This window comes from Stegostoma tigrinum, chromosome 1, assembly GCF_030684315.1.
Source record: "Stegostoma tigrinum isolate sSteTig4 chromosome 1, sSteTig4.hap1, whole genome shotgun sequence".
NCBI classification, from domain to species: domain Eukaryota; kingdom Metazoa; phylum Chordata; class Chondrichthyes; order Orectolobiformes; family Stegostomatidae; genus Stegostoma; species Stegostoma tigrinum.
Window position 1 is genome coordinate 6310956 of NC_081354.1, and position 21614 is coordinate 6332569.

At 45.4% G+C, this 21614-nt stretch overlaps 2 protein-coding genes across 14 annotated transcripts in view; one reads left to right on the forward strand and one right to left on the reverse strand.

The window, feature by feature from the left end:
- Positions 1-2662, forward strand: part of LOC125458413 (netrin receptor UNC5C-like) — a 366866-nt gene extending 364204 nt beyond the window's left edge. For all 5 annotated transcript variants that reach the window (XM_048543670.2, XM_048543678.2, XM_048543692.2 and 2 more), the window contains one exon: positions 2437-2662. In XM_048543670.2, the coding sequence (XP_048399627.1) occupies positions 2437-2602 (166 nt within the window). In that variant the 3' untranslated portion in view covers positions 2603-2662. The remainder of the gene's footprint in view (positions 1-2436) is intronic.
- An 11332-nt stretch (positions 2663-13994) lies between these two features.
- The window catches only part of bmpr1ba (bone morphogenetic protein receptor, type IBa), a 466435-nt gene continuing 458815 nt past the window's right edge, over positions 13995-21614 (reverse strand). For all 9 annotated transcript variants that reach the window (XM_059649546.1, XM_059649318.1, XM_059649359.1 and 6 more), the window contains one exon: positions 13995-21470. In XM_059649546.1, coding sequence (XP_059505529.1) covers positions 21345-21470 — 126 coding nt within the window. In that variant the 3' untranslated portion in view covers positions 13995-21344. The remainder of the gene's footprint in view (positions 21471-21614) is intronic.

Consider the following 21614-nt stretch of genomic DNA (forward strand, 5'->3'; position numbering starts at 1 on the left):
GATACGGTTATGGTTAGTTAGGAAAATCACTAATCAGATCACCAACATTTTCATCCAAATCATTTGTATATATTACAAAGCACAGAGGTGCCTGTACTGATCCACATCGCACACCATTGGCCACAAACCTCTAGGCAGGAAAAACAGTCCTTGCACAAGTAGCCTGTGTCTTCTAGCAGCAAGCCAATTTTGTATCCAACTTCACAACTCACCATGGATCCCAGGCTCACAATGAATCTTCATGAGCAGCCTATCATAAGGGACCTCATCAAATACTTTAATAAAGTCCATGTAGCAACATCTGTTGCCTTACTGTCATCAATCATCTGCATCACTTCCTCAAAAGACTCTGTGAAGGTTGTACACTGAATTAAAATGGAGTGGTGGGAGGTGGGGGGGAAATAATGTTCTGTGCCCCTGAGGTGCCCACCTCTCCAAGAGTGTCAGTGTAGACCATGTGCTCTGTGTCTAACGATCCCCAGATGTGAACGTAGCTGTGGAAGAGGGGCACAGTTGGGAACCAGGACCCCCTCCCATGCCTGTTTCCTGGACCCTCTGAAAGGGGCTTTGGCCAGGCCCAGGAGCAGACCCACAAAGGTGGTCTTCTGATCTGCCAGTTCCCCTCCCCACATCCCACCCCCTTTGCCCACTCTGCAACGGGAACCCAGCTTGCTTTCTGCTTCTCTCTTCAGAGACACTACCACACACCTCTAAACTTGTTAGTCTTTGCCACCAACAAATCACCCATCTCTCTAATTAACTGAAACATCTGTGAGCACAGCCTAACTGCTGGGATGGCACAGTGTCTTAGTGGTTAGCACTGCTGCCTCACAGCGCCAGGGACCCAGGCTGTATTCCACACTCAGGCGACTGTCTGCGTGTGGAGTTTGTACATCCTCCCTGTGTCTGCGTGGGTTTTCTCTGGGTGTTCTGGATTCCTCTCACAGTCCAAAGATGTGTAGGCTAGGTGGATTGGCTGTGCCAAATTGCCTGTAGTGCTCAAGGATGTTTGGGTTAGATATGGGGAATGGGTCTTTGGAGGGGCAGTATGGACCTGTTGGGCTAAAGTTTCTACACTGCAGGGATTCTATGTAACTGACTTTCTATAAGCTATGCGGGTGCTTTCATGCATTACTGAACATATTGTTTCACCCTAACAAGTCACTTGGATAACTTTCCATTGTTAACCACCATCATTAAATCATCCATGTTTCCAATTACTAACCAGTTGACCTGCAAAGCCTATGAAGGTTAGTGAACTGATGCTAAGAGGGAGGGAGGCATAGAGAGAAGTAAATCAAAATGAAGTTTGCTGGGGAGATAAAGCACTCATAATTGTCCTTAGGATATTTCCTAATGGACCAGTTCAGAGACGTTGTTATAAACTTCTGGAGCAGATGTGACTTGAGCTCCAGGTTCAGAGGTAGGGACTCTACCGCAAGACCTTCCTCGTTGTTTTTATTTATTTCCTCATTGCTTATACGTTTTTAATATCCAGAAGTGTTCTTGCATTTCTTAAGATTTTCCTCCCCATCACCCAAGGTACTATGTCTTCCCCATCGATAAACCACTCATTTTCTCCAATTGATTAATTTACAGGCAAAACCTGCAAACACAGGACAGTGCAAACTACCAAAGGTGAAGGAAAGAGGTAGTGTGTGACAAGATTTCTGACAGAATTAGAGGAAAATATTGTGCTTATGTCATAGGTTTCTGTTGTGGTATAGTGGTAATGTTCCTACCTCTGAGATAGGAGCCCTGGTTTCCAGTCTCACTTGCTCCAGAGAGGTGTCATAACATCTGCAAGGGGGATGATTAGAAAATACCTTGAGACTGGGATCAGGAATTCTCCTGGTGTGGTGGTAGCGTCCCTATCTCTGAGCCGAGAGCCCTGGGTTCCAGCCTCACTTGCTCCAGAGATGGTGTCATGGCATTTACTGAGAGGGATGACTAGAAAATATGTTGAGACAGGCACAAAAGTTTTTTGTGGTAATGTCCGTGCCTCTGAGTGAGGAGGCCCAGTTTCAAGTCCCACCTGTTGCAGAGGTTGTAATAACTTTTCCAAGAGGCTTCATCAGAAACTTGCTTCCTGGTCAACCCTTTGAAGGGACATACATTTTGAGTATAGGTAAGCAGTCATGAGTTATGGAGATAGTAGGAACTGCAGATGTTAGAGAATCTGAGATAACAAGGTGTGGAGCTGGATGAACTCAGCAGGCCAAGCAGCATCAGAGGAGCAGGAAAGTTGACGTTTCGCGCCTAGACCCGTCATCAGAAAATGCTCGAAACGTCAGCTTTCCTGCTCCTCTGATGCTGCTTGGCCTGCTGTGTTCATCCAGCTCTACACCTTGTTATTTTAACCACGAGCTTTGGTCAGTTTCCCTCACCAATCTCTCTGCACCCCGGTATCATCTCACCCTCTCTGTTCGCTCACAGTTACCTGAATTACTTTGCGACAAAATCCAGCCCAACTGGCGTCATCCTTGACTTGTGGGAGGCCCAGAACTTTTCGGATGGCAACCTGAGCTCCCTGGCAGCGGCCCTGGAGGAAATGGGACGGCACGAGACGGTGGTCTCCCTGGCATCCGAGATCAAGCGCTGATGTCCGGGGAGCGGTGGGGGGAGGTGGGCGATATGTTGGAGGGAGAGTCTGCGCCAACCAGTGGGGGAGCTGAGGGGGTGGGGAGGTGGAAGTTGGGTGGGTGGGGGGGGGGGGGGGGGGAGGAGGGGGAGGAGGGAGGGAGGTCAATCCCACTCGTTTGGGAATTGCCTTTCCAACATTGTGTACATTATTACAACATGGTGTCTGACTAACTCCGACTATCCTTTACCTGCTGCAGTCCTATCCCACATACCTCCCTCTCACTCCCCCCCCTCTCTCTCCCTCTCCCTGTCTTGGTTTGGCTGTACACCGCTTGGTACAGGTATTTTATAGTTTCCTAGGAAACGGATTTGTGTATCCAAATGTGTGGATAAACTTTCTTCAGGATTCTGGTTTCAGTCATTCCCTGAAGAGCCGGATTGACTTGGCCCAGTGTCTGATGTGGAAGACTCAAAGCCAGTGGGTCACAGCTTGGTGGGTCCACTCCCTTCGGCTGTTCGGCTAGCGTCAAGTCATGCTGGGGTGGAATTGTCACGGAGACAGCTCTTCGCGTCCACGCTGCCAAGTTGAGATTGTACTGTCTCTGCCCTGACACTCACGTCGACTTAAAACTGGTTGTTACACTTGCCCCTCACTAATCATCCCCCTCCCACAAGTACCCCCATCCACCCCCTCCACGGTAATTCTGCTGTTTGTTTGGTCAGGGTCATTGGTAGCAGGTGAGAAGAGACACCAAGAAAAAAGACTTGCACGCAAATTCCTCACAGCACATCTTATCCATCAGAAACTTCTCTCTTTCTTTCGTTCTCTTCTTTCTCTCTCTCTCTCTCTATTACCTCTCTCTCTCATTTCCTTCTTTCCTTTCTTTCTCTCTCTGTTTTTTTCCATATCTTCCTTTCTCTCTTTCTTCCTTTATTTTCTATTTCTCTCTCTTTTTCTTCATTTTCTTTCTTTCATTCTGTTTCTTTCTGTCTCTCCATTTCTCTATTTCGTCCCTTTCTTCTCTCTTTCTTTCTTTATTTCCTTCTCTCCCTTCTTTCTTTCTCTCTGTTTCTCTCTCTATCTTTCTATCTTTCTTTCTTTCTCTCTTTCTTTACTTCCTCTTTCTCTCTCACTCTGCTTTTCTCTATTTCTCTCCTTCTTCATTTTCTTTCTTTCATTCTGTTTCTTTTTCTCTGTCTCTCTCTCCCTGTTTTTGTCTCTCTCCATTTCTCCCTATTTCTTTCTTCCTCTTTCTTTATTTCCTTCTTTCCTTTCTTTCTTACTCCCTCTGTTTCTATCTCTATCTTTCTTTCTTTCTCTCTCTTCATTTTGTTCTTTCTGTGTTTTTCTCTATTTCTCTCCTCTCTTTCTTTATTTCCTTCTTTCTTTCTCTCTCTGTTTATCTCTATATCTTTCTTTCTCTCTTTCTTTCTTTATTTCCTTTCTTTCTTTCTGCTTTTTTCTGTGTTTCTCTCTCTTTCTTCATTTTCTTTCTTTCATTCTGTTTCCTTCTGTCTCTGTTTCTCTCTCCTTCTTTCTGTCTCGCTCCATTTCTCTCTCTCTCTCTCTCTCTCTCTATCTTTCTTGCTCTCTTTCAACAGAAGCTACACAGCACTGACAATGTCACCTGGAAGGAAGACAAAACATTTGCACGAAAACCAGACAGCTCGGCGAACCAACCAACAGCTCCAACCTGAGCTGCACATCTTCGCTAAAGCATTCTTTCTTTCCTTTGTTCTCTCTTTCTTTCTGTCCTTTGTTCCTCTTTTCCTTCCTTCCTACTCCTGCCAGGATTTTATTCCCGTCAAGTCGCCCAGAGGCAGATCTTTTTGAGCAGAGCTCCAGATACCTGTGCGGAGCTATTGAGGTGTATCAGTTGGTGTGATTTTAATCAATGCGTTATAATTGCGGTGGTGATGAAATATGTACAAAGGTTTTATTGTAAATCATACATTTGTATCAAACGCCTCAATGCTTATGTGAATTCAGATTATTTTTGAATAAATTCCGCTTTTTGAGAACGTAACGCTGTTTGCATCTGAGAAATTTCATTGTAGCACATGCAGCGTGCAAGAGGAGACAACACAGACTGTAAGAACAGAAACAGGCCATTCAGCCCATCAGGTTTGCTCCGGCATTCAGTGAGCTCATAACTGATCTCAATCCTCAACTCCACTTCCCTGCCTTTTCCCCATAAGCTTTGCCTCCCTTATTGATCAAAAATCTATCTCAGCCTTAATGACCCAAACTCAGCGGCCCTCTGTGGTAAGTAATTCCACAGTTCACTGCCCTCTGAGAGAAGAAATTTCTCCTTCATCTCTGTCTTGAATGTGTGACTATTTATTCTGAGATACTCAACGTCATAAGACAGTCCCTCCATACTGGGTATTACCTGAATGAAACTTGCCGAGATTAATGTTGCTCCTGAAATGCTGCTTGGCCTGCTGTGTTCATCCAGCTACACACTTTGTTATCTTAGATTAATGTTGGTATATCTTTCCTTAGATAAGGGGGTGCAAAATTATTTCCAACAAAGGTGCTGGAGAAACTCAGCATGTCTGGCAGCATCTGTGGAGAGAGAAACAGTTAACTTTCAGGTCAGGCATTACTGTAATTCAAACCCACCTAGTTTCTCCACAATTCTCTGTGTTTCTTTCAGCAGATACAAGTCTAAACCCTCCAGTCTTGACCCATTCAGTGTATTGTTAATTAAAATGGTAAGAGTTGCCAATTGGTTTGTATTCAAGATAACATTTCCAGTGATGCTATACCTCTTGCTGCAAATGACACTATCACAGCCTTGGATCTACTGTAGACTTCCAACTGAATGGTTTCTGGTCATTATGTTTGAGTGGCAGGCAACAGAAAGTAGAGATAATGGAAAGGTTTTTGAAGTTGGCAGGATGTGACCAGTGTGTCTCACAATGCTGTGTGAGGGCTTCAAGTATTCGCATTATTTACTAACTACTTGGATATAACACAGGAAGTCATACATCCAAATCTGCTGATGACACAGACGCGAAAGGGTCATGTAGACTAATTGAATCAAAGAATCATACAGCACAGAAACAGACCCTTCAGACCAACCTGTTCATACTGACTACGTTCCCTAAATTGAACTAGGTCCATTTGCCTGCATTTTCCCTATATCCCTCCAAACCTTTCTTATTCATATTCAAATGCCTTTTAAATGTTATAATTGTACTCACCTCGACCATTTCCTCTGGCAGTTTGCTCCATGAACGAACCACCTTCTGTGTGAAAATTTGCCACTTATGTCCCTTTTAAATCTTTTCTCTCTCATTTTAAACCTAAGCCCATTACTATGGATGCCCAGTCCCTGTACACCTGCATTCCCCGTGCAGATGGCCCAAAGGCCCTCCGCTTCTTCCCGTCCCACAGGCCCAACCAATCCCCCTCCACCCACACCCTCATCCGCCTAGCCAAACTCGTCCTCACCCTCAACAACTTCTCTTTCGATTCCTCCCACTTCCTACAGACTAAGGGGGTGGCCATGGGCACCCGCATGGGCCCAAGCTATGCCTGCCTCTTTGTAGGTTACGTGGAGCAGTCCCTCTTCCGTACCTACACAGGCCCCAAACCCCACCTCTTCCTCCGTTACATTGATGACTGTATCGGCGCCGCCTCATGCTCCCACGAGGAGCTCAAACAGTTCATCCACTTCACCAACACCTTCCACCCCAACCTTAAGTTCACTTGGACCATCTCTGATGCCTCCTTCTCCTTCCTGGACCTCTCTGTGCCCATCTCTGGAAACCAATATCCATTTCAAGCCCACCGACTCTCACAGCTACCTAGAATACACCTTCTCTCACCCACCTTCCTGCAAAAAGGCCACCCCTTATTCCCAATTCCTTCACCTCCACCGCATCTGTTCCCGAGATGAGACATTCCACTCTCGTACATCCCAGATGTCCTCGTTTTTCCAGGACCGCAACTTCCTGTCCACAGTGGTCAAGAAGGCTCTCGACCTTGTCTCTCGCATTTCCTGCAGCTCTTCCCTCACACCCGCTACCCACAATAACAACCAAAAAAGAATCCCCCTCGTCCTCACATACCACCCCACCAACCTCCAGATCCAACGCATCATCCTCCGACATTTCTGCCATCTACAATCTGACCCCACCACCAAAGACATTTTTCCCTCCCCACCCTTTTCTGCTTTCCGGAGGGACCACTCTCTCTGTGACTCCTTTGTTCGCTCCACACTCCCCTCCAGCCACATCACACCCGGCACCTTCCCCTGCAACTGCAGGAAGTGCTACACCTGCCCCCATACCTCCTCTCTCACCCCCATCCCAGGCCCCAAGAAGACCTGCACATCAAACAGATGTTCACCTACACATCTGCCAATGTGGTATACTGCATCTGCTGTTCCTGATGTGGCTTCCTCTACATTGGGGAAACCAAGCGGAGGCTTGGGGACTGCTTTGCAGAACACCTACGCTCGGTTCGCAATAAATAACTGCACGTCCCAGCCACAAACTATTTCAATACCCACTCCCACTCCTTGGATGACATGTCCATCATGGGCCTCCTGCAGTGCCACAATGATGCCACCCGAAGGTTGCAGGAACAGCAACTCACATTCCGCTTGGGAACCCTGCAGATCAAGGATTTCAATGTGGACTTCACAAGTTTCAAAATCTCCCCTCCCCTGACAGCATCCCAAAACCAGCCCAGCTGATCCCCGCCTCCCTAACCTTTCCTCCCACCTCAAACCCCAACCCCATCTCCTACGCACTAACCTCATCCCGCCTCCTTGACCTGTCTGTCCTCTTTGGACAGATCTATCCCCTCCATAACTCCCCACCTACATTCACCTTCACTGGCTCTAACCCCACCTCTTTGACCTGTCTGTCTCCTCTCCACCTATCTTCTTCTCTATCCATCTTCTATCTGCCTCCCCCTCTCTCCCTATTTATTTCAGAATCCCCTTCCCCTCCCCCTTTTCTGAAGAAGAGTCTAGGCCCTAAACGTCAGCTTTCCTGCTCCTGAGATGCTGCTTGGCCTGCTGTGTTCATCCAGCTCTGCACTTTGTTATCTTAAACCTGTGCCATCTAGTTTTGGACTCCCCCACCCTGGGGAAAAGATCTTGGCTATTCACCTTATCCATGCGCCTCATGATTGCATAGACCTCTGTAAGGTCACCCCTCAGCCTCCGACGCTCCAGGAAAAACAGTTCCAGCCTACCCTTCTATCTCAAACTTTCCAGTCCCGATAACATCCTTGTAAATTTTTTTTCACCCTTTCCAGTTGCACGTCACCCTTCATTTAGTGAGGTGACCAGAACTACACACAATACACAAAAGTGGACGTACCCTAGTCCTGTACAGCCATAACATGACACCCCAACTGCTATATCCAATGGTCCGACCGATGAAGATAAACTAAGTGACTTCTTCGCCAATAAATAAAAACCGAAAGAACTGCGGATGCTATAAACCTATGGAGAGGAATCGAGGGTTAACATTTCAGGTTCAATGAGTTTTTTTTTCTGAACAGTTCTGAACACTGAACAGATCAGGTGAGAACTGAGACTTTGACATTATCATCAGAGTGGCCCAAGAAATGGTTATGAATTGCTCCCCAAGCTCCTACTGGCACAGCAGGCCAGGCAGCATTGGAGATAACACAGTGTGGAGCTGGAGGAACACAGCAGGCCAGGCAGCATCAGAGATAACACAGCGTGGAGCTGGAGGAACACAGCAGGCCAGGCAGCATCAGCGATAATAGTGTGGAGCTGGAGGAACACAGTGGGCCAGGCAGCATCAGAAGGAACACAGTGTGGAGCTGGATGAACACAGCAGGCCAGGCAGCATCAGAGATAACACAGCGTGGAGCTGGAGGAACACAGCAGGCCAGGCAGCATCAGCGATAATACAGTGTGGAGCTGGAGCAACACAGCGGGCCAGGCAGCATCAGAGGGAACACAGTGTGGAGCTGGAGGAACACAGCAGGCCAGGCAGCATCAGCGATAATCCAGTGTGGAGCTGGAGGAACACAGCGGGCCAGGCAGCATCAGCGATAACACAGTGTGGAGCTGGAGTAACACAGCAGGACAGGCAGCATCAGCTATAATACAGCGTGGAGCTGGAGGAACACAGCAGGCCAGGCAGCATCAGCGATAACACAGTGTGGAGCTGGAGGAACACAGCAGGACAGGCAGCATCAGCTATAATACAGCGTGGAGCTGGAGCAACACAGCAGGCCAGGCAGCATCAGCGATAACACAGTGTGGAGCTGGAGGAACACAGCGGGCCAGGCAGCATAAGCGATAACACAGTGTGGAGCTGGAGGAACACAGCAGGACAGGCAGCATCAGCGATAACACAGCATGGAGCTGGAGGAACACAGCAGGCCAGGCAGCATTTCTGAAGAAAGGTCCCGACCTGAAAAGTCAACTTTCCTTCCTCATTTGACGCTGCCTGGCCTGCTGTGTTCCTCCAGCTCCACACTATGTTATCTCTGATGCTGCCTGGCCTGCTGTGTTCCTCCAGCTCCACGCTGTATTCTCTCTGATGCTGCCTGGCCTGCTGTGTTCCTCCAGCTCCACGCTGTATTCTCTCTGATGCTGCCTGGCCTGCTGTGTTCCTCCAGCTCCACGCTGTGTTCTCTCTGACGCTGCCTGGCCTGCTGTGTTCCTCCAGCTCCACACTGAGTTCTCTCTGATCCTGCCTGGCCTGCTGTGTTCCTCCAGCTCCACACTATGTTATCTCTGATGCTGCCTGGCCTGCTGTGTTCCTCCAGCTCCACACTGTGTTCTCTCTGATGCTGCCTGGCCTGCTGTGTTCTTCCAGCTCCACACTGTGTTCTCTCTGATGCTGCCTGGCCTGCTGAGTTCCTCCAGCTCCACACTGTGTTAACTCATTTGAATCTTGCCTTGTATAAGCTTGCAATCTGTTTGTCATATGTTGCATTTCAACTTGTGGGCTTGGTTTGTTTGGTTTATGATTGGTGTCATGCTGTCTTCAGTGTAATAGATGCCTGGTTGTTGCTACACACAGTCTAAGTGCTCAAAAAGATTGACAGAACTGTTTCTGCAATAAAAGCTGTGCACACTCCACTCAAGAGCATTGTCTACTGCCATCTCACTGCTCTCAGTGAGAAACAGGTTTTTAAAAACAATCTACCATATTAAGAAATAGAAAGAAAATGTATCCTAAATGTTAAAAACAGTCTCATACTTAAGTTACATTTCTGTAGCACCCATCATGACATTGTGCTCGATCAATTGTTTGTGGCTGACCTGGGCTTTGTTGCGCCTCGCTAACCATGTCATTAGTATCCCAGCTCCAAGTGTTACAGCAGGCGGGCTGCTACGAAAATCTGTCAAGGGAAGGCTTTTATTAAATATGTAGCCAACAAGCCTATGTGCCCATGAGAATGTGTTAGTAAGATATCTTTTTGAACCCCTTCCTGAACTCATAAAGGCTAAGCCCAAACATGAATGATAGAGCTGAATTCCAGTGGCAAGGTGCGAGTGACAAACCTCGACATCAAGGTCATATTCAACCGAGTGTGGCATCAAGGAGCCCTAGCAAAACTGGAGTCAATGGGTACTGGGGGAAAAATCTATACCTGTTGGAGTCATGTCAAGCACAGAGGAAAATAGCAGTGGTTCTTGGATGTCAGTGACCTCTGTTCCAGGAACGGTAGGGCCTTGGGGAGCATTACTGAACAAACAGACCTAGGCGTGCAGTTGCATGGTTCCTAGAAAGTAGAGTCAGGGGTGAGTAGGTGGTAAAGAAAGCTTTTGTCATGCTTGCCTTCATTGGCACATTGAGAATGGGAGTTGGGACATCATGTTTTGGCTCAACAGGACATTGGTAAGGCTTCTGTTAGAATATTGCTTTCAATTCTGGTCGCCCCTTTTATAGGAAGAATGTTGTTAAACTTGAGGGAGTGCAGCAAAGGTTTACAAGAATGTTGCTGGGACTGGAGGGTTTGAGCTACAGGGAGACACCTGAATAAGTTGAGGCCTATGTCCCTGGAGTGTCAGAGGCGGAGGAGTGAAATTATAGAAGTTTATAAAATCATGGTTAAATAGCAAATTCTTTTTCCCAGGGTCAGGGAGTCCAAAACTGGAGGAAGTAGGTTTAAGGTGAGGGGGGAAAGATTTAAAAGGGACCTAAGGGGCAACTTTTCTTACAGAGGGTGGTGTGTGTATGGAATGAGCTGCCAGAGGAAGTGGTGGAGGCTGGTACAATTACAACATTGAAAAGGCATCTGGATGGATGCCTGAATAGGAAGGCTTAGAGGGATATGGGCTAAATGCTGGCACATGGGATTAGGTTGGATTGGGATGTCTGGTTGGCGTGGACAAGTTGGACCAAAAGGGTCGATTTTCCATGCCGTACGACTCTATGATATTTCTGCAGGAGTTCCTCCAGGCAGTGTCCCAGGCCCAACCATCTTCTGCTGTTTCATCAATCAGCTTCCCTCCATCATAAGGTCAGAAGTAGAGATGTTCGCTGATCGCTGCACAATGTTCAGCACATCTATGATTCCTCAGATACTGAAGCAGTCCAGGTTCAAATGCAACAAGATCTGGACAATATCCAGGCTTGTGCTGACAAGTGGAAAAGTAATATTTGTGCAAGCACAAATGCCAGACCATGACCACCTCCAGTAAGAGACAACCTAACAACCCCTGTAACATTCAACAGTGTTACCATCACTGAGACCCCATTATAAGCATCCTGGGGGTTACCGTTGACCAGAAATTCAGCTGAACCACATAAATACAGCAGCTACAAAAGAAGGTCAGAGGCTAGAAATACTGTGACAAATAACTCACATTTTGATTGCCCAAAACCAATCCAACATTGACAAAGCAGAAGTCAGGAGTGTGATGGAATACTCCCCACTCAAGAAGGTTGATGCCATCCAGGACAAAGCAGCCCATTTGATTGAGACTTCATCCACAAGCATCCACTCCCTCCACCACAGATGCTCAGTAGCAGCAGTGTGTACTGTCTACAAGATGCACTGCAGAAACTCTAAAGATCCTGAGGCAGCACCTTCCAAACCCACGACCATCCAGGTGGGAATAACACCACCTGCAAGTTCTCTTCCAAGCCACTTACCAGCCTGACTCGGAAATACTTCGCTGTTCTTACACTGTCACTGGCTTGAAATCCTTAAATTACCTCCTTAGTGGCATCACGGGTCAACCCACAGCATTCAGAATGCAGTGGGTCAAAAAGGCAGCTCACCACCACCTTCTCAAATGCAACAAAGGACCGGCAATAAACGTTGGCCCAGCCTGTCTCACCCATGTCCTCGTACAAATTTTTTAAAAAACTGCCTTTGGCATGGAGTTACATCAGTAACGTTGTGAGAGGAAGGATTGAAGGAGCTTGGCCCATGGGCAGTAAAGGGTATGAATTCCCAAGGGCTGTGGCATATGTGTGAAAGGTAGCAGGTTTTGTCAGATAAGTGAACTCTTTTGGTGGGTGGGGTGGTGTCATAAAAGTGAAACTGGACTGGGCATGCATATTGAGTGTTAAACTGGGACAGCATCATTTGATAAATTTTATATTCTTCAAAGTCCACTTTTGTTTTAAAAAAGTTAAATCTTTTGGTGTAATCTCTTCCAGTTAATCATCAAATATTTGGATCTCATTTCAAACATTGATGTGCTTAGTAATATAAGAAAGGTCAAACAGAGAAAGGGCACTCGCTTAAGAACTAAGAACAGAGAATGCTGGAGAAACTCAAGGAGTATCTGTAAAGAGAGAAACAGGGTTAATGCTTCAGTGCCCAATATGACTCTTCTTGAGAGACGGCTTCCCTGCTCTTTGGTCTTCTGAAACATGCTTATAATGGTTTTGCCATTTTGCGTCCCGCTGAATTTGCATCAAAAACTTGCTTGGAGTCAAAGTGATCAGGTGCAATAACACCGCGAAATGCTGCAGAATCTACAAAAATAGCCAGTCAAGAAAAGTTCTGAAGGAGATTCGTATTGGGCCTTATATGTTAACTTGTGTTCTTTTTAAATTCTCTTACAGGACGTGAGCATTGTTGGCTGGGCCAATATTTATTCCATCATCTAACTTGCCCTTGAGAAGGTGGGGGTGAGCTGCCTTCTTGAGCCGCTGCAGTCCATGTGCCGGAAGGTAGACCCACAATGCCCTGAGGGAGGGAGTTGCAGGATTTTGAAAGCGGCAGAGAAGTTACCATATCTGCTGAGTATCTCCAGCACTTGTTTTCTTTATAGTTTAAGATTCCAGCCTCCACAACACATTTTTATTCCGTCAGAAGATCTCTTCTGAACAGCAATCTCTCATCTAGTTATGGCTGCAGTAGCTTAGTTTGAAGTTTTCACAGTCTGTCAGTTTCAGTAAGTATGTCCCACAGTGTTCCCCGTTTATCCGATCTCTAACAGATCACCAAACTCCTGTACTAGTTGTAAAACTAGAATATTAGGTGCGATCCTAAATTGATTGGCCATTCCAATATTTTAAATACTTAACCAACCATGGAGTTTTCTGCTCATCTCCAACTCCACTCAGGGTTAAACCTGCAAGTTGAAAACATCATATTGGGTTCTAGTGCCTCTCTCTAGACCTTTCACCTCAATCACAGCTCACAGCAAACCCACCTCTTCTCAGCAGTTAAAATTCCACCCTTTAATTCACAGTTTCTCTCTCTCTGCCGATGTGACCTGGCCAGCTAACATGATTTCGGACTTTTCTGCTTTTTTTTTTTTCTCTTCAGGTTTCTGGCACCTCCAGTGTGTGACTTTACTCCATTGACCTTAAACCGGATTCCCGAAAAAACAGTTCAAAACCCTGTTGCCCATTCAGCTGGGGTCAGGGGTTAAACAGGGCTTAGCCCAGATCCCAGGCACAAATAAAGCTTCGCTCCCTGTCAATTGGATTTGAAGTGTCTGCTCTGAAGAAGTCATGCCAGGCTCAAAACTGTTTCTCTCTCCACAGATGCCACCAGACATGCTGAGTTTCTCCAGCATTCTTCGCATTTGTTTCAGGTTTCCAGCATCTGTCGTATTGTGCATTTACGGAGGAAGAGTGATATTACTGGAGAAGTTAAAAACTGCAGATGCTGGAGTCAGAGATAACACAGCATGGAACTGGATGAACACAGCAAGCCAGGCAGCATCAGAGGAGCAGGAATGTTGACGTTTTGGATCGGGACCCATCTTCAGAAATGGGGTTGTACGGGAATCATATTTTGTGTGCTGTTGCACACAGTGAAACTGAGGAAAATACACATATACACTCACAGACATGCACAGACACCTACAGAAAGGCACACACAATCACGAACAGACACACACACACTCTCAAACACCGACAGACACTCATGCTCACGCACACACAGACACACGTGCACACCTAAACACAGACACACACAAAATCCCGAGTTGAAAATGTCACTGTCTGAATTTGTTTATTCAGGAATTGGGTAAACACAGTACATTTTTATAGCATATACAACTAATATTCTGAATTCTAATCCCTCTGATTTACAACTATTTACAGTTTAAATAAGGCACTGCTCCCCAGTGAGCTGTAGCTTTTCTTAAAAAAAATCTCATCTGTACAGATGTAAAAAAAATGCTTTGTTTCCAGTTATACAATCAATAAATTTCTATTTGTTGCATCCCACCACGAACACTGCAAAGCTCTGGTATCCCAGCACTGTCCCCCGTTTCAGCTTTCCTGGCAAGCAGACTGGAGATGGCAAATAAAAACTTCTTCAGAGATTGCATGGAGGAATAGTAGATCCCTCGTACCATTTAGCCAAAATGTTGTCCGTGCGATAGAGGCCAGTAAGCAGAAATGGCACATCTCCCATACTCTCACACTGGCTTGGTTTCTACCTGGCATCAAAAATTGAGAGGAAGGATGAGGGGAGCCACTGGTGGTGTGTGAGAGAGAGAGAGAGAGAGAGAGAAAGAAAGACAGTACACCCCAAGGTGTACGAGACTGAAATAGTGCACACCATGTGTACAGGACTGAAACCATTCCCTATTTGCCAACATATAGAAAATGCTGGGCTGACTTTGAGGAGCTCTCCACACAGCATGCAAGAACCAACAGTGAGTGGACATGCTTGGAGCTAATTGGGAGGCAGCTACCATTTTAACTGAAATGGATTCAGATTTTGGTGAGTAAAAGAAAAATCAGGAACTGCAGGAGGATATTCTGCATCCAAAAGGTATTTAAAGGCTTTTGACATTTTGTTTGAAAAAATACACAAAATATAATATTCTATTTTTTTCCTACTCTGTCAGCAACAGGGATTTTGATTGTCCAGTACTTCCTCTACTCCACAGTCCCTCTAATGGCATACAAATTCACACAACGATATAAGATATCCTCCCAACGTTTAGACTGTCCCTACTTAGAGAGACAAATACACGCCCTATTAATCAAACAGCCAACTCCATCTTTAATACATTGTAAGGGATCAGTTACAGCGAAGGGTTTGGTTTTTCTGATTGTGAACCAACTGACAACTGGATGGTGTAAAATAATTGTTTAACTGTTTGAGTAGAGATGACCTATTGAAGCATCACAAACGAAATGGTCCACACGAAGCAACAACAAGGACTTGGCCTCAGCCTGTAACCCAAACTAACTTGATCTTCTGGTCAAGTTTATATTGGTCAGGAGAGGCTCAGCAGACCCATTCTGACTGATATTATCTTCACTGTCACAATAAACTTCTGTGAAAAAACAGGTGAGGAGTCTTTCTCAGCAGCATTACTTTAGTGTCGGTCATGGATGGAGAGGGCCCCAAGAAAGAAATGACAGGGTATCGTGGGTTTTCTGTTCAAGAGACAGGTCAAGTGAAGCAATATCTCTCTTTTGCTTTGTGAAGTAACTCTAGGCAGACGGGTACTCTGCCTAATGGAGCTTGACTCATTAAAGATTGCCATCAATTCAGCACAAGACTCTACATATTGTTGCTGTTTAGGAATTGAATTACCTGAGAATGGCAGTAATTCAGCACTGTGCTCCTTAGTGCTGAGACATTAACAAGTTGGTGTAACTTCTTGGTTGTCACTCACCCAGCCTTTTCCATGCTGTTACTGAAATAACTCCAGGAAGGCCAGTATCCTGTTGCCAACTCACCTTTCATTTACACCTGCACAGTACATGACACTGATCCAGGTCCCTGAGTGCAGAACCCCTGACACTCCTGTTCTTATCTGTAAGCCAGGGCTCCCTGATTGGACCAAGTTAACAGCCCCAACCAGGGAAATCAGATTCAATGAGGTCCAGCTGGCTGACCTCCTTCCAATCACTACAGTTACCATGTGGTACTTTCCATTCACCAGATGTTGCTGCCAATCCAAACCAACCTGCTGCCAAACATTAACGAGTAACATAGAAACATATAGGATAGGAACAGGAGGAGACCATTCAGCCCTTTGAGCCTGCTCTGTCATTTATCGCGATCATGGCTGATCGTCCAACTCAACAGCCTAATCCTGCTTTCATCCCATAACTTTTGATCACATTCACCCAAAGTGTTATATCTAGCCGCCTCTTGAATACATTCAATGTTTTGGCATCAAATACTTCCTGTGGTAATGAATTCCACAGGCTTATCGCTGTTTGGGTAAAGAAATGTCTCCTCATCTCTGTCCTAAATGGTCTACTCCGAATCCTCAGACCCTTGGTTTTGGACACACCCACCATCAGAACATACTCTCTGCATCTACCCTGTTAGAATTTGATAAGTCTCTGTGCGATCCCACCTCCCCCCTCCGCCTCATTCGTCTGAACTCCAGCAAAAACAATCCTAATGTAGTCAATCTCTCCTCATACGTCAGTCCCACATTCCCTGGAATCAGCCAGGTAAACATATCATGTATGACTTTCAGTGCTGGTATGATGTACATAGCCCCATGATCCTTGTGATATCAAACTGCATGTTCCTTCAAATGCTTGTGATAGGCCTATTATGGACTGTACTCATCCATATAAAACCCAAACTATGCTGAATATCAGATGGGATTATGTGTTTGTGGGCTAAACAATCTTGAGTGCTACACTGACAATCAACGATTGCAGGTGAAAGGGCTCATTTATGCTTTTATACATACATTCAGGTACAAGACCCATTCTCTACAAACAAAAGGAATATGTTCAAGCCTTGCGCCTTTCCTAAATTGCCTAGAAGCTTGAGGAGCCAGTAGCTTTATGCTACTTTCTCCATGGCAACCAGAATGGGCCAAGCCAATCAGCACATCTCCTGCAACATAAATTGTTACAATTGTTTGAAATTTGGCATTCTTGTGTTTGTCCTGATGATAGCAAGATGGAAACCATCAGCAACATGTCTCTCTTTTCCATGACATTCACAGCCTGTGTTAAAGCTCATTGTTCAGATAGAATAGGAGGAGGTTCACTCTCTGTAATCTAACCAGAAATAGTCCTGATTAGAAGGTGCATCTTGCTAGCATTGTGTGTCTGGACAGCGAAGGGGATAACTAATTCCAGATCACACTGGGGACATTGTTCATTCAATAAATTGAAAGCCAGTGAGTAAAATCGAAGGGAAACAGTAGCTCAATCTGCTGAGAAACCAAATGAAAATTTCCATAGTGTGACCAGAACATGTGAGTGCCCAGTTAGGGTAAATAATGGTACAGTCCATTAGAAGGAATCACAAGAGGAATAGTGTCCAGTTTGTTTCAAACTAACAGTAGACAGAAATGAAATGGCAGTTTAACAACATTTAATGTACCAGGATTAGATCATAAGGCCATTTGAACCTGTACTACCTGTCAAAAAGATTGTTCCTCTGCTCCCAGTGGCATAAACATGTTTAGCTCAGTTGGCTATATAGCTGAGTTGTGATGCTGAGTAACATCAAGAGTGTGGGTTCAATGCCTGCTCTGTCTGAGGGTACCATGAAGGACTTATCTTTGTAACCTATTCCCAGCCTGTGAGATATGGTGACCCTCAGGTTAAACCACCATTGGCTGTCTTGCTCTAACAAGAAAGCAGCCCCATTCTTCATGACAATGTGGGAGGTATAGAAGGCTTCATTTGGTAACTCTTTCATGCTTTTCAAATGATGGTAAAGCAGGGGGATGGGAGGGAGAGACAGTTCGATCACAACCTTTCTAGTTTCAAAGACTTTTTTTCAATGTTCACATTGAGGTAAACGTTCAGGGTAAAAGTTCGGCACAATATCATGGGCCGAAGGGCCTGTACTGTGCTGTACGGTTCTATGTTCTAAATGTGTACAGGGTCAGTGTTTCCTACCCACCCATAACTGTGAAGGTCATTCTTGAATCTGTGTATGAACACCAACACCACTAACAGAAAGTCAGTGTCGTTGGCTGGTCCAGCATTTATTGCCTGTCCCTAGTTGCTCTTGACAAGGTGGTGATGAGCTGCCTTCTTGAATTGCTGCAGCCCATGTGCTGCAGGTAGACCCACCATGCTGTTAGGGGGTGAAATTCCAGGATTTTGGCTCAACAACAGTGAAGCAATGGTGATGTATTTCCAAATCAGGATAGTGAGTTGCTTGGAGAGAAACTTGAAGATGGTGGTGTTCCCATATATCTGTTACCCTTCTCCTTCTAGATGGTAGTGGTCATTGGTTTAGAAGATAGTCTTTAAAGAACCTTGGTGAATTTCTGCAGTACCTTTAGTTGGTATCTTGTAGCCACTGTTACAACACTGTTGGTCATCAAGGGGTTGAATGTTTGTGGATATGATGCCAATCAAGTGGGCTGTTCTGTCCTGGATAGTGGCAACTTCTTGAGTGTTGTTGGAGCTGCACCCATCCAGGCAAGTGGAGACTTTTCTATCACACTCCTGACTTCTGTCTTGTAGATAGTGAACAGGCTTTGGGGAGACAGGAAGTGAGTTACTCAACGCAGATTCCTAGCATCTGACCTCCACTTGAAGTCATAGTATTTGTGTGGTGAGTCTAGTTGAGTTCCTGGTTAATAGTAAAGTGAGACAATGAGTTCCAGGATTTTGACCAGTGGCATTGTTACGGTGATATTTTTCCAAGAAACAATGGTGCATTCTACTGGATGGTGGGAGCCATAGAAATAATATGGTCTGTCTATTCAGTTTCTGATCAAGGGTAACTCCCAGGATATTGATGGTGAGGGATTCACTGATGTTAATATCATTAAACATCAAAGGGGGTCAGAGGCTGTCTTGCTGGAGATGGTCACGGGCTGTTATTTGCATGGTACAAATTTTACTCATCATTTATCAGCCCAAGCGTGAATGTTTTTCAAAAACTGAAATTACAAGGTCTAAAACTGAATAGTCGGACATGTTTGTTCTGTTATTGATTTTCTTTTAATATTGCATTGTCATCGGGAAATTCTTGATGTAATGGGTGAGATTTCAGAAACAATGGAGCTGTGAAGATGGTGCCAGGCATTGATCACAGAGGGTGAACAGATCAGTGCAAAAGTAACCAAAGGATAAAAGCAACACAAGAAACAACGGCTCATTTAGCCCATCGAACTTGTTCTGCTACTTTGCGGGATCACAGGTAATTTTTGCTCTAACTCCATATGTCTGTCTCCATTTTATTTAATTTCTCCGGTTACCAAAATGCTACTGATTTCAAACTTAAAAATTAGAAATTGGTGTAGCTTCCAAACTTTGTGAATTGCACCAAAACAAACACTAGTGTTTCGTTATGACTGAATATAGTGTACTTTAATAATGCCTCAGTTTTTAGCCTAGGATAAATATTGCAATATAGTGACTAGGAGACAGTAAGGACTGCAGATGCTGGGAGCAAGAGTCAATAAACATGGAGCTGAACAACCACAGCAGGTCAGACAGCATCAGCGGAGCAGGAAGGTCAATGTTTCAGGCCGAAATGGGGAGAGTGCAGGGAAGTGGTGTTGAAATGCCCATCAGCCATGTTTTAAATGGCAGAGTGGACTTGATGGGCTGAATGGTCTTACTTCCACTCCTATGTCTTATGGTCTTATGGTCTGACCTGCAGGGTTTGTCCTGCTCTTGCATTTATTCACCTTGGGATGTAATGAATTCCTTTCACTTGCTTGCATGTGTTTCCTAACTTCACTCCTGAAAGGCTCTTCTTCATTTACAGAGAACAGAGCTGGAAGCTTGGAGGCTACAGTATGATGGGAACGCTAAAGATTAGGCCCTTGGAATTCGCTGGGACCCATCCTTACAGCAGGGGTTATTGTCAAATGTTCCCTTGTCTCTGGTACTCAGCCAGGAACCAACAGGGTAGGACGTACCCATCCAACATGTAAAATGTGAGGGTCCTAAATGGATTTGCAGAGTAGGATGTCCTGAAAAATAGCAGTAAACACCTAAACACATTTACAAAAAGGCAAGTGCATTGGGAATGCAATGGAATTCTTCCCAATATTGTAACTATTCAACTCCACAAGGCTACCCATGTCTCTAAACTGGCAAGTATTTACTGCCATGAGTTCTCACCAGTGACATGCAAAACAGGGAGCGGGGGATGGAATATCAGTGACAGGGACTTGGACAAGCACATTTTGGGTTTTACAATATGTCTCCTTCTTGCCTCCTCACTGTTTGGGGCTCTATTTTTCCAGCACTTTGGTAGCAATTCCATGATCCCTCCCATAGAGAGTGACACTCAGTAACTGGTCAGTTCCCCACAACCAGCCCCTTAAGTGATTTCCCAGAGGAGTAACCTGTGGACACTTGGTTGCTAAGGTTAATTTTATTGCCAGGCTCTGACAGCCAGGGGCAACTATCCTCTGAATGTATGAAACTACTACTAATGATGGTCCACCATGTCGTCCCAGCATGCTGCTCCAATGCTATGGGCTCTCAATCAGGAGATTGTCCCTCTCACAGCTTAAGAAGCCCCCTTTCAGACCTGTGTCCACTGAAAACATTTCTACAAGAGCAGTCAGGCTTTTAAAGGAGGTACAAAGGCAAGTCCGAAAGCACAATGGAGTGACAAGAGATTCGAGAGAAAGATATTGGCACAGAATTCCAGTTCCAGGTGGGCTAACCCGGTCAGGTGACAACCTGTCATCTGGAAACGGTTTCGCACGGAAGGTGAACACATTGCAATCCATGTCACACACTGTCTGGGTTCCTGTCAGTGCTTGTTAACAAATGTCACATTCCTGTCATGAGGACCTTCCCCATCCAATTTTCTTCGGCCAGAGGAATACCCACGCACATACTCAATGAAAAATTTTCACGCAAGTCTGTGACAGAGCAGACAATGGTGGAACACATTCCCTTGAGTGATGCTGTTCGCTCTCAGTGGATACCACGTGACAGACGTCCATCCCCATCATCTTCACAAACTCAGCTCAGTTAAACTCTACAGCAGCTCCACCCAGTGTTAACGGCATCAGTTTATAGACTAGTTGAATCAGGTTGGAGTTGGCTTTTGAGTCTCTCATTGTGTAATACTTCTCAAAATTAGACAAATTACCCAAGTAAGCAGCTTTCACAGAAAGCGAGCATGCAACCTCCCTTTGCATTAAATTCTTGAGTACCTGTGGCTTTTTATACTATGTAAGCAAGAAATACCCAGTGAATGCTCGTTCTGCCACGTCTGGAGGTTGTTTCAGTTCACTTCTCCTTTTTTAATCAGCACATTGATGTGCCAATGGTCATGAGGTTGAAATGACTTGGACAGGAAAGATAGTTCAGAAAGAGTCAAAAGGCTGTCACTCTCCCATTCGCTGTGGGTCCGGTGCTGTCTGAGGGTCTTGAGCACTGAGCAGAGATTTGGCGTTGCATCAGAGTTTTATATCTTGAGACTCGGACATTTTAGCCAAGGTTTTCTTCACTCGGAGAGCTGTTAGCCGAGAAGCTGGATTGTGAGCCCAGCACTCTGCCATGACTTTCCCCATTTGTCTCAAACACTGCGGAGGCAAATACAGAAGCACAAAAGTAAATGAAGACCACACAAACAGGAATTGGCCAAAGCAAATGGGCAGTTTCACAATCCTGCACAACTGTCCCAGAGCTTCCTTTGGTGAACTTAAAACATGGCAACTGCCTAACAG